This window comes from Saccopteryx bilineata, chromosome 1, assembly GCF_036850765.1.
Source record: "Saccopteryx bilineata isolate mSacBil1 chromosome 1, mSacBil1_pri_phased_curated, whole genome shotgun sequence".
Classification (NCBI taxonomy): domain Eukaryota; kingdom Metazoa; phylum Chordata; class Mammalia; order Chiroptera; family Emballonuridae; genus Saccopteryx; species Saccopteryx bilineata.
The window spans coordinates 306,047,879-306,063,268 of NC_089490.1; the positions used below are offsets into that span (position 1 = coordinate 306,047,879).

The window sequence follows — 15,390 nt, forward strand, 5'->3', positions numbered from 1 at the left end:
CCTTGCTTTTCATAACTTTGAATATTTCATGCCAATTCCTTCTGGCCTGGGAAGTTTCTGTTGAGAAATTAGCTGACAGTCTTACGGAAACTCCCTTGTAGATAACTAAATGTCTTTCTCTTGCTGCTTTTAAAATTCTCTCTTTGGTCCTAGCAGAGTAGCTCAGTTAGTTGGAGCATCATCCTGATGCACCAAGGTTGTGGGTTCAATCCCCAGTCAAGGTACATACCAGAATCAATCAGTGAGTGCATGTATATATATAGGTGAAACAATAAATCAATGTTCCCCCCCCCAAATCAATTTTAAAAATTAAAAAAAAAATTTTCTTTGTCTTTAACCTGTGGCGTTTTAATTATGATGTGTCTTGATGTGAGCTTCCTTGGGTTCATCTTGTTTGGGACTCTCTGTGCTTCTTGGACTTAGATGTCTGTTTCTTATACCATGTTAGGAATGTTTTTCATCATTACTTCTTCAAATAGATTTTTGATCCTTTGCTCTCTCTTCTCCTTCTGGTACCCCTATGATGCAAACTTTGTTATGTTTTATGTTGCCCCAGAGGCTTCTTATAATATCTTCATTTTTTAAATTATTATTTCTTTTTGTTGTTTTGAGTAGGCATTTTCCACTAATCTTCCAAATTGCTGATTCAATCTTCCTCTTTGTCTAATTAGCTGGTGATGTTTTCTACTGTATTCTTCATTCATGATAAAGATTTGAACAAAATGTTTGCATAATGCCTGATACATCATATGTGCTCAATAAGAGATAGTTATTAATAACAATATGATTGAATTGTAGGCAGAATTGAACCTTTCCAGGTGACAGGTGGGCTTCTTTCCCTTCTGGCCTATGAGACTTCTGAAACTCTCTATACTGCTGTAGTTGGACTGTAATTTACTTGAGGGCAGAGATCATGTATGCCTCACTTGTTTCTGTATTTCCAACACTCAGCTTGTGCCTGGCACATAACAAGAGCTCCATAAATTTGTACTGACTTACTGACTGATGGAAGGAGATAGGACCTGAGGTCCTGGAAATTCAGCTCAGGACCTGACCCTTGGAAATGTCTGGTCTGTCTTGTTGGAATTGTCTTATCCATTTCCTTCCAGGCAAGCACCTCTTTGATGATCCCGTCTCAAAAGGACAGTAAAAAATTCCTGGATGAGGACCTGGACTAGGGTCACTTTCTTGTCAAGAACTCCAGCCCTGAGGCCTGACCTGTGGTGACGCAGTGGGATAAAGCGTCAACCTGGAACACTGAGGTCGCCGGTTCGAAACCTTGGGCTTGCCTGGTCAAGGCACATATGGGAGTTGATGCTTCCTGCTCCTCCCCCTTCTCTCTCTCTCTGTCTCTCTCTCTCACTCCTCTCTCTCTAAAAAAATCAATAAATAAAATATTTTTTAAAAAAAAGAACTCCAGCCCTGAGCACCCAGGAGTTCCCACCTAAATTCATTAGTTCTAGCAACAACCAGCAACAAGCAACAACTGGCTAAGATACCAGCAGTAAGTAGTGGCAGAAACATTTATCTCTCTCATGAAGAAAGATTCTCGGGCCATGTACTACCCAGCATCCAACTCTGTTCTCTGGGCAAACCAGTCTCTGAGATAAGAATCCTGCACTCTCTCCCTCTCTCTCCTCACCACTCCCCACCCTTCACTCTCTAACAGAAAATCAGGAGACATCTGCACCTGCAGCCAGGCTGAGGCTCCATCTGCCCACATTTGAAGCCGAGGGTGGAGGCACTGGTTTCTTGACTTCTTGCCGAGGCCCCAGCCTGAAGGATGTTGGGCGGAGCCAGGCTAGCTACTGAGCAGGCAGGCTGGCTGCCTGCTACAGGCTGCTCAGTGCTTCTGCAAGAGGACAGAGACTGACATGGAGCGGGGGAAGTATCTGTCTGGCCTCATCCTGGCTATCTCTCTTCTTCAAGGTAAGGGCCTGCTTAGGGGATCTGGCAGCCTGGAAAAAGATTCAAGGGAATAGGCCACCATCAGGAGACAAGACTATTGGGATCTCTGACCTTGAGCCTACCTCAACTGTCACCTTAGAGTTCAGAGAAGGCAGGGCAAAAATGAAGCCTCTTACTATTCTAAGTTAGAGAGAAGTTCCCCGTAAGAGGCATGAAGTCCATGTCTCCTGAGAAATCAAGTCAGAGAATTTAGCTGGCTAGCTAAAGAACCCGGATGTCACCATCTTAGGTTGAATGTAGCCCAAAAGGGCACATGACAGGAACCTAAAAAGGAAAGGTATGTGTTTTTTTTTTTTAAGTCAGAGTTGGGGTAGGAATAGACTTACGAAGCATCCACTCAGTTGGTCAGTTCGTCAACTGGTCAACAAGTATGGTTGAGGTCCTATTATGTAATGGATGAGTTAGAACAGTTTCCTTGGGGTAGGATAAGCCAAATGGAAATGAGTAGATGGGAAGGGCAAGTGGTAAAGAGAAGCAGTGTAGCTTAGTCTTTAAAAAAGTTGGGTGAAAAGGGAGGAGAGTTTGGGTGGTAAATAGAGGGGAAAATGGAGTCTAAGAAGAAATGTTTTGAGTGTGAAAAAAATTTGAGCTCATTTCTAGGCTAAAGGAGAAGATAGTGAATAGAGTGAGGTACTGAAGTTGATGATGAAAGGATGGAGTCAAGAGCAAGGTCAAAGGCACAGAGGGGAAGGCATCCTTACCCTCGAGACCAGAAGAAAGGAATTGCAGATGGCTCCAGCCACAGATAGTCTTGTAAATGGAAAGGAAACTGAAGGAGAAGAGGCCATTACAGCATCTTATGTTCTCAACAAACTAAAAGGAAGACAATGCCACCTGCTGAAGCTGAGCTGGGGGATGGCTGAGTGAGGGACTTGAGGACAATGAGAGTTTAGAATTATTTCTGAGGAGAGTAGAGGAAGATAACGCATATTGAGGGACAATGCATAAAGCCTGTGAGAGGCAGCTATTTTGTATAACAGAAAGAGGATAGGGCTGAGCAATAGAACCCTGAGTTCAACCACCAATGAGCTGTGTGACCTTGGACAATGCCTGCTCCTTCTGAGCTCAGTTCTCTCAGCTGTCAACCTAGAAAACTTAGCTACATGAGTTCTCAAGTCCCAAAAGGAAGCAGGACTCAGATAAAGAAAATTAAAAGATATTAGCAATCAGTTGGACCCTCTTTCCTATGGGACCTGAGTTAAAATGAGGGGTTTCTTTGTCCCCCTAATGGTGAGCAGGCGGTCAGGGAGACAAGCTAGTGAGAAATTTGCTTACCTGTTTGCCTTGCCTTTTTTAAAAATTCACTCATTTATTCATTTGTACATTTAGTCAACAAATAAAAAGCTCTTATTATGTTCCAGGTGCTGTGCTAGGTACTATTCATGCACAGTTCAGCTTTATGTGAAATTCTAAGACAGTTGACTGTTTCCAACTATTTCCATCATACTTTGATTTATGCCCCATTTTTTCCACCTCTCCATACTACTGCTCTTGTCCTTTTCCAAGTCTGCATCTTTGCTTAGCTATTCTTTCTCCCCAGAATGCCTTTCTCTGTCTGGTGAATTCCTACTCATTCTTCAAAGCTCAGCCAACAGGAACCTTCTCTGCTAGGCTTTCCCTGTCACCCAACCTTGGGCAAAATCAATAGCTTTATCCCCTTTCACATGTATTCATATAAGCACTAAATGTTAATTTATGTTTTATAACATTATATATGTGCTTATTTTTTCCACTTCATTGTAATCTCTTTGGAAGTAGCAACTAGCTCTTTATATAACCACCCTTTTCTTTCACATGCTTACTCATGTCAAGAACATAATAGTGCTCAGTAAATGTTTGAATTAAATCCAATGGAATTGAACTTCAGTGTTAGTTCTCTATAGTACTCTACTACCCTAGAACTCTACTACTCTAGGTTTTGAGACAGATTTGAGATCTACTGAATAGCTAATTCCCATGGGACATTCAAGTTTTCTAAAAGAAATGGATCATCAAAAGTGAAGATTTTAGAAGTAACTCAGCTCTAAAAGGCTTTAACTAATGCACACTTATTTCTTGCCAGGGCTTCAGCTATTAAAGGAGCAGGCAATACCCTTACATATACTGCCATATAATTTGATGCTAAGAGTTAGCTTTGGACCACATAGGTTAAGGGCACAGTCACCAACAAGATTGCCCTCATTCAAAATACCAGGCACAAGTTCAGGGGTCTCCAGAACACCCATATTTCTTTTTTTTTTTTAATTCTTTTTTTTTTTTTTCATTTTTCCGAAGCTGGAAACGGGGAGGCAGTCAGACTCCCGCACACGCCCAACCGGGATCCACCCGGCATGCCCACCAGGGGGCGATGCTCTGCCCCTCTGGGGTGTCGCTCTGTTGCATCCAGAGCCATTCCAGCGCCTGAGGCTGAGGCCACAGAGCCATCCTCAGCACCCGGACCATCTTTGCTCCAATGGAGCTTCGGCTGCAGGAGGGGAAGAGAAGCTCCATTGACAGACAGAGAGAAAGGAGAGGGGGAGGGGTGGAGAAGCAGATGGGCACTTCCCCTTTGTGCCCTGGCCAGGAATCGAACCTGGGACTCCTGCATGCCAGGCCAATGCACTACCACTGAACCAACCAGCCAGGGCTCTTTTTTATTTTTAAAGTGAGAGTAGGACAGATAGTGAAACAGACTCCCACATGAGCCCTAACTGGGATCCACCAGGCAACCCCATCTGGGGCCGATGCTCGAATCTATCAAGCTAGCCTCAGTGCCTGGAGCCAACACTCGGACCAACTGAGCTATCTTCAATGCCTGGGGCCAACACTCGAACCAGTTGAGCCACTGGCTGCAAGAGGAGATGAGAGAGAAAAGGGGGAGAGGTAGGGAAGAGAAGCAGATGATCACTTCTCATGTGTGTGCCCTGACCAGGGGTCAAACTTGGGACATCTGTACACCAGGCCTACACTCTATCCACTGACCCAACTGGACAGGGCTATCCCTACATTTCTAAGAAACTGAGTATAAATCTGGAGGGTTCCCATGACCCCCTCCGTATGTTATTTTGCTAGAACAACTCACAGAACTCAGGAAAGCACTATACGTATTATTAGAGTTTTATTATAAAAAATATAATTAAATCAGAACTAGCTAAATGAAGAGATAGATACATAGAATGGGGTCTGGGAGGTTTCTGAAAACAGAACTTTGTGCCTCTCCCCATGGTATCAGAATACATCACTTTCCTGGCACATTGATTTGTTCAACAACCAAGAAACTCCACTGAGTTTTTATTGGGGTTTCATTACATAGGCATGATAAATTGAAACATTGACCATGTGACTAAACTCAGTCTCTAGAGCCCCTCCCCTGCCAGTGCTCAAAGTCCCAATTCTTTAATCCATGTTGATCTTGTCCGGCCCCATCCTGAATCATCTCATATAAACTCACATATGATCCAAGGGCTCACCAAGAATAATAAAGGCACTCCTAAAATTCCAAGGGTTTAGAAACTCCCTCACAGAAGTTTTTGACAGAGACCAAATTCTTTATTATACAACACCCTGAATTCAATTTGGTGACTTAGCTTAATAATCCAGGAACGTAAATACAGATAACGTTACTCCTTTATTAGGGATTAGGATCTCTCTCATCTTGACCTCAAATGACCATGTAAATCAGGGGTCCCCAAACTACGGCCCACAAGCCACATGCAGCCCCCTGAGGCCATTTATCCGCTCCTGCCACACTTCCGGAAGGGGCACCTCTTTCATTGGTGGTCAGTGAGAGGAGCACAGGATGCGGATCCTGTGCTCCTGCAGTTTTGTATGTGGCGGCGCCACAAAGCGCAGCGTCACTCACGTACAGTACTACTTACAGTGACGCATGCCTCATGGCTCCGGAAGCACGTCATATCACTTGTTATGGCTAGCAGTGACAAATATGGAACCGGACACTGACCATCTCATTAGCCAAAAGCAGGCCCATAGTTCCCATTGAAATACTAGTCAGTTTGTTGATTTAAATTTACTTGTTCTTTGTTTTAAATATTGTATTTGTTCCCGTTTTGTTTTTTTATTTTAAAATAAGATATGTACAGTGTGCATAGGGATTTGTTTATAGTTTTTTTTATTGTCTGGCCCTCCAACGGTCTGAGGGACAGTGAACTGGCCCCCTGTGTAAAAAGTTTGGGGACCCCTGATGTAAATAATACCTCAGGGCATCTGAATAACTACGTGTCCAGCTAATCCTCTGTCTCTCATCTGTCTCTACAGGTACAATTGCCCAGTTGAAACAAGGTAGGGAAATGACTTCTTTATATGCTCAAACTCTGAGGAATTCATGGAAATATGGCTTCCTACAACAGTAGTTCTGAGATGAACTCCACTGTCAACCGAATCAGTGGCCAGCCATAATCAATAATTAATTGTCTGATTTTTGGAGGAGAAACAAGACCCTAGCATCTAGGCACTACTCAAAATGTTACCCATGAACCAACAGCATTGACATCACCTGGGAACATGTTAAAAATGCATAATCTCAGACCCTCCCCAGAATTACTAAATTACAACCTGAAATTTTAGATCCCCATGTGATTTATATATACATTAATGTTTGAGAAGCACTGCTGTAATGGTCTTTGTCTAATACCTTGGGGTAGAGAGAATTTCAGAGACTAGATCTTTAACAGACCATGGCTTTTCCCCTTTCAGCAAAACGTTTGGTAGAAGTGAATGACAATCAAGAAGATGGTTCAGTGCTTCTGATTTGCAACATAGAAGACAAAAATATCAAATGGTTTAAAGATGGACAGGAAATGATTATAAATAAAACCTCATGGAATCTAGGAAGTAGTTTGAAGGACCCTCGAGGGACATATTGGTGTCAAGGACCAAAGAATAATTCAAATCGCCTCCAGGTGTATTATAGAAGTATGTGATCCCCTTTGGTTTGTTTATTGTGGAATTAAGCTATACTTGCTGTTGGTGATTTCCTGTCCAGAATGAGTGTGAACATATATGCTAAACAGTGATGAAATAGATGCTAAACAGCCAGTTCTCTTAATCGCAGCTTGTTTATTTTTGAATATAACAAGACAATTCCCCCAGCTTCTTGTAAAGCACAGCCAGTCCTGAAAGCCTGGTTTCCTTTGGATTGGCCTCCTGGATTGGAGCAGTCAGCAGTTTACATAAACTGAGTTAGAGTGGGTAGGAACGATAAGAAATTATCAAGGTGAGCAGCAGTGAGATGTAGAAGGCATGGTGAAAGAGATCTGGTTGTCCTTCTATTTCACATAGTCCTTGGCAATAATACTACATGGGCTTCCCCAAGACTCCTAGAGAAGAGAGGAACATCAAGAAACATTGCAGCCTGACCAGGCAGTGGCGCAGTGGATAGAGCATCCGACTGGGATGCGATGACCCAGGTTCGAGACCCCGAGGTCGCCAGCTTGAGCGTGGGCTTATCTGGTTTGAGCAAAAAAAAAAAAAGCTCACCAGCTTGGACCCAAGGTTGCTGGCTCGAGCAAGGGGTTACTCTGTCTGCTGAAGGCCCATGGTCAAGGCACATATGAGAAAGCAATCAATGAACAACTAAGGTGTCACAATGCACTATGAAAAACTAATGATTGATGCTTCTCATCTCTCCATTCCTGTCTGTCTGTCCCTGTCTATCTTACTCTCTCTCTGTAAAAAAAAAAAAAAAAAAAAAAAGAAAGAAAGAAACATTGCATTCTTAGTCCAAGGATCTTCCCAGGCAGTTCCCTTACCATACAACTCACGGAGAATGATTTCTGTTGCCCTAACTAAACAAAGGCATTATTGATGTTAGTCAGGAGAAAAGGATCCAGAAAAACATCTCTCATACCCTGAAGTAGGCTTGTCCTTCCCTTTCATCACAGTGTGTCAAAACTGCATTGAGTTGAATGCATCCACTGTGTCTGGCTTCATCTTCGCCGAAATCATCAGCATTTTCTTCCTTGCCATTGGGGTGTATTTCATTGCTGGACAGGATGGAGTTCGCCAATCAAGAGGTAAAAGAATGTTCTTAGATGAGATGTAAGACCACCCAGGACCCTCAGCTTTCTTCTTCCCAAAACAGTCCCAAGAGACTGAGCTGGCATATGTTGTTAATGTGCACGAATGGGTTAGGCTCTCTCTGTAATCAAGAGAAAAGGGCACTTGGTGTTTTCACAGTATATTTACCTGTCTCAAGATCCAACTCCCTCTCATTTGTCTTCTGTGGTTTTTTAAACTCTTTATTGAAGTAAAGCCTACATACATAAACATGTATGAATCACAAGCATACAGCTCAAAATAAAAGAATGTAACGAAGCAAGCACTCCTGTTAATCCAGCACCCAGTTTAAGAAAGAATGTTAACAACAGTTTATAAGCCCCCTTGTGGTCACTTTCAGACTCTACCTATCCCCAAAAGTGAGTACTATGCTGACGTCTAACACTGATTAGATTTGCCTGTTTTTGTTCCTTATATAAATGGACTCAGAGGGTAAGTATTCTTGCATGTGGCTTCTTTTACTCAACAATATGCTTGTGATATCTATCCATATTCTTGTATGTAGGTGTATTTCACTAATTCATATTGCTATCTAGTACCCCATTCTGTGAATATAACCCAATTTATTATTCATTCTGCCTTGTGTTACATGTGTATTGTTTATCTTTTGTGCAGCTTCAGACAAGCAGACTCTGTTGTCCAATGACCAGCTCTACCAGGTAAGGGAAAGAGGAATGCCAGACATTGCTACAACAGGTGGCAGCTTAAAATTTTGGAATGGTGGTGTGGGGCAAGTTAACTGAAAAATACTATATAGATAAGAAACTGCTTAGGACATACCAGATAATGGCATAGTTATCCTTTAGGGTAGAATGGATGAAATAAGAAAGGGTTGAGAGAAATTGAGGTAAGGATCTAGTGAGAAAAATGAAAGAACACACCACGTGGGAGAGTATATAAAGAGCCTCCATCATCTTGTCCTCTTTCTGCACCTAGGATCATAGCACCCCCTTCAAAACCACTGCATATAAAAAGTACTCCATAAATATGCATCAAATTAATTCATAAAGGATGGGTGGAAATGAGCTTATGACTGTGCTGTCCTTTTTTAGCCCCTCAAGGATCGGGAAGATGACCAATACAGCCACCTTCAAGGCAACCAGCTGAGAAAACATTGAGCTCAGGACTTAGAGCAGGTGTGTCCTTCTACACCATTTCTATGACAATGCCTTTACATTCCCTGCCTCCCAAGTGCTGCCAAGTCTATCTCTTTTCCCCACTTATAAAGATCAAGTGGGGGTCGGGGTGGAAGGTGATTGTGGAGGTGGAGGCCCATTTCTAAAAACATCAGGGCCAGTGCTAATTTTCTTGGCCTAAGAATATATGAAAGTTGTGTGTATCTTTAAATCCTCTCAAAACAGTAATGCTGAATATTAATCTTAATTCAGTACAATGGTTTCTTAACATCCATACTATTAACATTTTGGTTTAGATAATTCTTTGTGGTAGGGGTACTGTCCTGTGCATTATAGGGTCTTTAGCAGCCTCCTTAGCCTCTAGTCACCAAATATCAGCAGTACCCCCATTTATTTATTTTATTTTATTTTGTTAGCAAGAGGGACAGAAAGAGAGAGAGAAGGGATAGAGATGAGAAGCATCAACTCATAGCTGCATCACTTTAGTTGTTCACTGATTGCTTTCTCACATGTGCCCAAAGGGTTCCAGCTGAGCCAGTGACCACTTGCTCAAACCAGCAACCTTGGGCTTCAAACCAGTGACCACAAGATTATGTTGATTACCCCACACTCAAGCTGGTGACCCCTCACTCAAGTTGGTGAGCCTGTGCTCAAGCCAGATGAGCCCGCACTCAAGCCAGTGACCTCAGGGTTTCTAATCTGGGACCTCAGCATACCAGGCTGACACTCTAATCCACTGTACCACCAGTATAGTAAGGCAGCAGTACACCCATTTTGACAACCAAAACTTTTCAAGATATTGCAAGTGTCCCCTCAAGGGCAACCACTGATCTATATTAATTTTTCTTCTTAAAAAATTTTATTGATCGCCTGACCTGTGGTGGCTCAGTGGGATAAAGCGTCAACCTGGAACACTGAGGTTGCTGGTTCAAAACCTTGGACTTGCCTGGTCAAGGCACATATGGGAGTTGATGCTTCCTGCTCCTCCCCTGCTCCTTCTCTCTCTCTCTCTCCTCCCTCTCTAAAAATCAATAAATAAAATATTTTTTTTAATTTTATTGATTGATTCTAGAGAGAGGACAGAGAAAGAGAGAGAAAGGGGGAAGGGAGTAATGGGAAGCATCAACTCATAGTAATTGCATCTCGAACATGCCATGACTGGGCAAGACCAGGGTTTCGAACTGGCAGCCTCAGTATTCCAGGTAAATTCTTTGTCCACTGAGTCACCACAGGTCAGACTATATTAATTTTTGAATCAACCAATCAATCGATCAGAAGTTCTGATTTAATCAATTAGAAATTTCAATCAGGAAAGCAGGGCTCAAAGTACTATTTGGTTTCTGGAACCAATTGTAATTCTTTTTTAAATCCAGGTATTCCTAGCCAGTTCTCAGAAACAAAGCAATACATTTCAGAGTGCTCCTAACAGAGAGAATTTCAGCTCTAAATCTAGACTCGAGTTCCCAGAATTGACAAATGGAGAGAAAGGCCATCAGAGCAAACTTGGGATTCTGTCAAAATTAAAAGTAAAGTAAAAACATGTATGGCGGTTCAAGACTACCACGTATTGGGAAGTAATTTCTCCATAAAAGAGAAATAAAAAGGTCAATCACCCTCTCAATTTGGATATAATTTTTTGCTTCCATTTTTATTTACTTATTGTATAGGTCATGATTCACATGGGTCAAATATGCAGTGAAATGTCTCCCTCCACCTCCATCTGCAGCCACCCAGTTGCCCTCTCCAGAGGCAAACAATATACTAGTTTTTTATATATCTTTAAAAGATATAAAATGTACAATCGTCCCTCACCATATCATGGTTCACTTTTCATGGCCTCACTGTATTGCAGATTTTTAAATAGTATATATCCAATTTTATATCGTGGATTTTTTGCTATATCGCAGGATTTTGCAGTATATAAATATTTTATATATTTATTATTTTAATTATTTTTGTGGTAAAATAAGAATTTTATAGCCTAAAAAATTGCAAACAATATAAATATATATGTTGAAAAATTGAAAACAATTAAAATATATATAAATAATAAAATAAATATAAGGTTGCTACTTTGCAGATTTTCACCTATCATGGGAGGGGGGTTCTGGAACCTAACCTCCACGATAGATGAGGGACCACTGTATTATATATCACAGGTATTCTAGGCATACATAAGCAAAATTTTAAGTACACATTTTCTCCCTTCTCCTTTTTTCACACATTTAATATCATATTATACATCTTGCACTTTTCACCTAAGAAAACCTGAAAATTATTTTATACCAGCATATAAAGAATCTTCTTTTTCTTAATGCTGCCACATTGTACAGACACACTATCATTTATTTAATCAGTCCTCTATTGATGGACATTTAAGTCAGTTCCAATGCTGCAATGACTAACATTGTATAAATGTCATTTTAAAAAATAATTATATTACCTGACCTGTGGTGGCGCAGTGGATAAAGCGTCGACCTGGAAATACTGAGGTCGCCGGTTCGAAACCCTGGGCTTGCCTGGTCAAGGCACATATGGGAGTTGATGCTTCCAGCTCCTCCCTTCTCTCTCTCTGTCTCTCCTCTCTCTCTCTCTCTCTCTGTCTGTCTCTCCCTCTCCTCTCTAAAAAATGAATAAATAAAAAATAATAATAATAATAATTATATTAAACTATAATTTGTTATAAAATTCACTCATTTTAAGTGAGTTAACCTGTTCTTGGTAATATTTAGCAAATTTATCCAGTTGGACAACTATCACCATAATCCAGTTTTAGAATATTTCTACCAGTCTTTTAATATCCTTTGTGATGTTTGCAGTCACTCCTCGTTCCCACCCTCAGCCCCCGGCAACCACTAATCTCTTCTGTTTCTTTTAATTGGCCTTTTCTGGACATTTCATATAAATGGAATCATACAATATGCTGCTCTGAACATTACCATGCAAGTTTTCTTTTTTTTTAATTTATCTGGGGTTGATACCTAGAAGTGAAGTATTGCTGGGCTGTATGGTTAATTTATGATGAACTCTTTAACACACTTTTTTTTTCCCAAACTGATGGTACCATTTCACATTCCCACCAGCAATGGCTGAGGATTCCTATTTCTCCATATTCTCACCAATATTCATTACTATCTTTCTTTAATATAGCCACTCTAGTGAGTATAAAATGGTGTCTTATTATGGCTTTAATTTGCATTTCTCTATTGATTAATAATGTTAAACATCTTTCATGTGCTTATTAGCCATTTTTATATCTTTAATGAAATGTCTATTTAAATCTTTTTTTATTTGGGTTATTTGTTTTCTTACTTCTTTTTTGTTTGTTGAATATAGGAGCTCTGATACATTTTGAATACAAGTTCTATAGCAGATATATAATTTGTAAATATTTCTACCAGTCTGTGGCTTGTCTTTTCATTTCCTTTTTTTTTAATTTATTGATTTTAGAGAGAAAAGGAGAGAGAAATATCCATCTGTTGTTCCACCCATCCATGCATTCATTGGTTGAATCTTATATGTGCCCTGACTAGGGATTGAACCGGCAACCTTGGCACATCAGGACAATGCTCCACCAACTGAGCTACGTGGCCAAGACTCTATTAACTTTCCTGAAAAGAAGGGTGTATTTTGAAGTACAAAAGTTTTTAAGTTTGATAAAGTCCATTTTATCAAAATTTTTTATGGATTGTGCTTTTGGTGTCATATCTAAAAAATATTTGCCAAACTCAAGGTCATAAAGATTTCTCCTGTTTCTTTTTATACTTTTTAAAGTTTTATCACTTTATTTCTAGCAATAACTGTCATTTTGAACATGCTTAAGACTATATATAGCAAATACAAATAAATGTAATTGCTGGTCTATATGTAATTCCATTTGTAATTTTATTAAAATTGCCAAGTTATACTTTATAGAAGTTGGACTAATATATATTCTCAATAACAAAAAATTAGAGTACCTCTACTCCACACACATTCCAATAGTGCATTATTAAACTTTTTGAACTTTGCCAATTTGTTAAAAATGGTATCACAGAGTAGTTTTAATTTGCATTATTCTCATTAAAATTGACCGTGAACCATTTGTTTTTCTTTCTCAGGAAATAGAGGTTCGTAGCCTTTTATCTCTTTTTGTAGACTTGCAAAAGCCTTTTTCATATTTGGGAGACTAGATTAAGTAATCTAGTTTGTGATCATAGTTGCAAGTACTTTTCCAATATTTTTATTTGTTTTTTAACTTTACTTATGTTTGGGTTATTATGAACATTTTACAAACATTTGCACATAGTAGAATTTACTAGTCTTTTATGACTTCTAGGTTGTTTCATATTTAGAAAGGTCTTCCCTTATTAAAAGATTATTCTTTTTAAAAATATCCCAAGAATTCAGTCAAAATGTGGTGTAGGTTAACATAGTACTTGGAACCTCCAATAACTACATCAAAATTACAACTAAACTACAGAAAAACAATCATTCAGAACCCCCTAAGTCTGAACAGAAGTCCTACAACTAAGGATTATAAAGAAGCTACATTAAGACTGGTAGGAGGGGAGAGAAGCAGAACAGGCTGGTTCTACACCCACAGGTGGCAGTTAAAAGTCAGAAGGAGCCTGACCAGGTGGTGGCACAGTGGACAGAGCATCGAACTAGGATGCAGAGGACCCAGGATCGAAACATCAAGGTCGCCGGCTTGAGCGCAGGTTCACCAGCTTGACTGCAAGATTGATGGTTTGAGTGTGGGATCATGGACGTGACCCCATGGTTGCTGGCTTGAGCCCAAAGGTCGCTGGCTTGAACCCAAGGTCACTGGCTAGAGCAAGGGGTCACTCACTCTGCTGTAGCCCCCGGGTCAAGGCATATATGAGAAAGCCATCAGTGAACAACTAAGGTGCTGCAACAAAGAATTGATGCTTCTCATCTCTCTCCCTTCCTGCCTGTCTGTCCTTATCTGTCTCTCTCCCTGTCACAAAAAATAATAATAAATCAAGAGGAATATTTCATCTGGGGAGGTACCCCTGCAGAACAAGGGGGTCTCAGACCCAGAATAGGCATCCCTTGACCCCAGCCCAGGGTTCCAGTGGTGGGAAGAAGAGTCCCCATAATTTCTGGCTGTGAAAACCATAGAGATGGTGGCTGAGTGAGATGGAGGGCCATGGAGTCCCAGGTATTCCTCTGAAAGGACCCATGCAGAGACTTATACAACTTACTTTGTGCTCCAGTGCTGGGGCAGCAGTTCAAAAGGTGCCTTGGAAATACAAGAGGAAACTGAATTGTCTGGCGTTAGAACAAGAGAAGGAAAAGCAGCATTTTCCCAGGCCGAGGTGTTGGAGATGCCATTGTTCCTTGACTGAGCCCTCTCCCCACAGAGCCAGCAAGTGGGTGCTGTATCTGAGTCTTCATCAACCTGGCTAACACTGTTGACCCCTGCTCTGGTGATTCCCTGACACCCCACCCCACCCGACTTTCAAACTCACCCAAGCCCTTTCCAGTGGCTTTTCCATTAAAAAAAAAAAAAGAGTATCTGGGCTCAAACAAGCAGCATTTAACCTCAGTGTGCCCTGTACCTCTTGGTAAGTGGCCCCAGGTCTGACACTAGTGACAGTCAATCTTGGTTCATAGGGGGCCTCTCCTGGGCACTTTCAAGCCCAGCACAAGTAACAGCCATCAGCAGATCACTTTGTAGCTCATGCCAGGTGGCCCTTGGAAGGGCACAGGTAACTACTTCCCTGATTATTAGCTTATAGTACTTTTTTTTTTTACAGAGGCAGAGAGAAAGTCAGAGAGAGGGACAGACAGGAGGGGAGAGAGATGAGAAGCATCAATCCTTCATTGCAGCTCGCTAGTTGTTCATTGATTGTGTTCTTATATATGTCTTGACTGGGGGGCTACAGCAGAGCAAGTGACCCCTTGCTCAAGCCAGTGATCCTAGGATCAAGCCAGCAACCTTGGGCTTCAAGCAGCAACCATGGGGTCATGTCTATGATCCCATGTTCAAGTCAGCAACCCCGTGCTCAAGCTGGTGAACCTGTGTTCAAGCAGAATGAGCTCACACTCAAGCCAGTGACCTTGAGGTTTCAAACCTGATCCTCCGTATCCTAGTCCGATGCTCTATCCACTGCGCCACCGCCTGGTCAGACTTTTAGTACTTTTTTTTTTTTTTTGTATTTTTCAGAAGTTAGAAGCAGGGAAGCAGTCAGACTCCCACATGCACCCAACTGGGATCTACCAGGCA

The 15,390-nt window shown here is 41.1% G+C and overlaps 2 protein-coding genes across 3 annotated transcripts in view; one reads left to right on the forward strand and one right to left on the reverse strand.

Moving 5' to 3' along the window:
* Positions 1-15,390, reverse strand: part of CD3D (CD3 delta subunit of T-cell receptor complex) — a 39,837-nt gene that overhangs the window by 8,477 nt on the left and 15,970 nt on the right. The window contains exon 1 of one of the 2 annotated variants that reach the window (XM_066245921.1): positions 7,814-7,896. The exons of the other annotated variant lie outside the window; for it this stretch is intronic. The gene's annotated coding sequence lies outside the window, so the exon portion shown is untranslated. Of the gene's footprint in view, positions 1-7,813; positions 7,897-15,390 lie in introns of those variants that run through there. 2 annotated transcript variants of the gene reach the window in all.
* CD3G (CD3 gamma subunit of T-cell receptor complex) lies at positions 1,787-13,024 on the forward strand. The gene is made up of 7 exons (XM_066245899.1): positions 1,787-1,929; positions 6,223-6,246; positions 6,661-6,879; positions 7,848-7,979; positions 8,638-8,681; positions 9,075-9,158; positions 12,609-13,024. Exons 1-6 carry the CDS (start codon positions 1,875-1,877, stop codon positions 9,138-9,140), a joined length of 540 nt encoding a protein of 179 aa, XP_066101996.1. The 5' UTR covers positions 1,787-1,874; the 3' UTR covers positions 9,141-9,158; positions 12,609-13,024.

Coding starts and splice junctions, on each gene's coding strand:
- CD3G (XM_066245899.1), top strand. CDS start 1,875: ATGGAGCGGGGGAAGTATCTGTCTGGCCTCATCCTGGCTATCTCTCTT. Junction 1,930..6,222: donor GGCTATCTCTCTTCTTCAAG/GTAAGGGCCTGC, acceptor CTGTCTCTACAG/GTACAATTGCCCAGTTGAAA. Junction 7,980..8,637: donor TGGAGTTCGCCAATCAAGAG/GTAAAAGAATGT, acceptor TCTTTTGTGCAG/CTTCAGACAAGCAGACTCTG.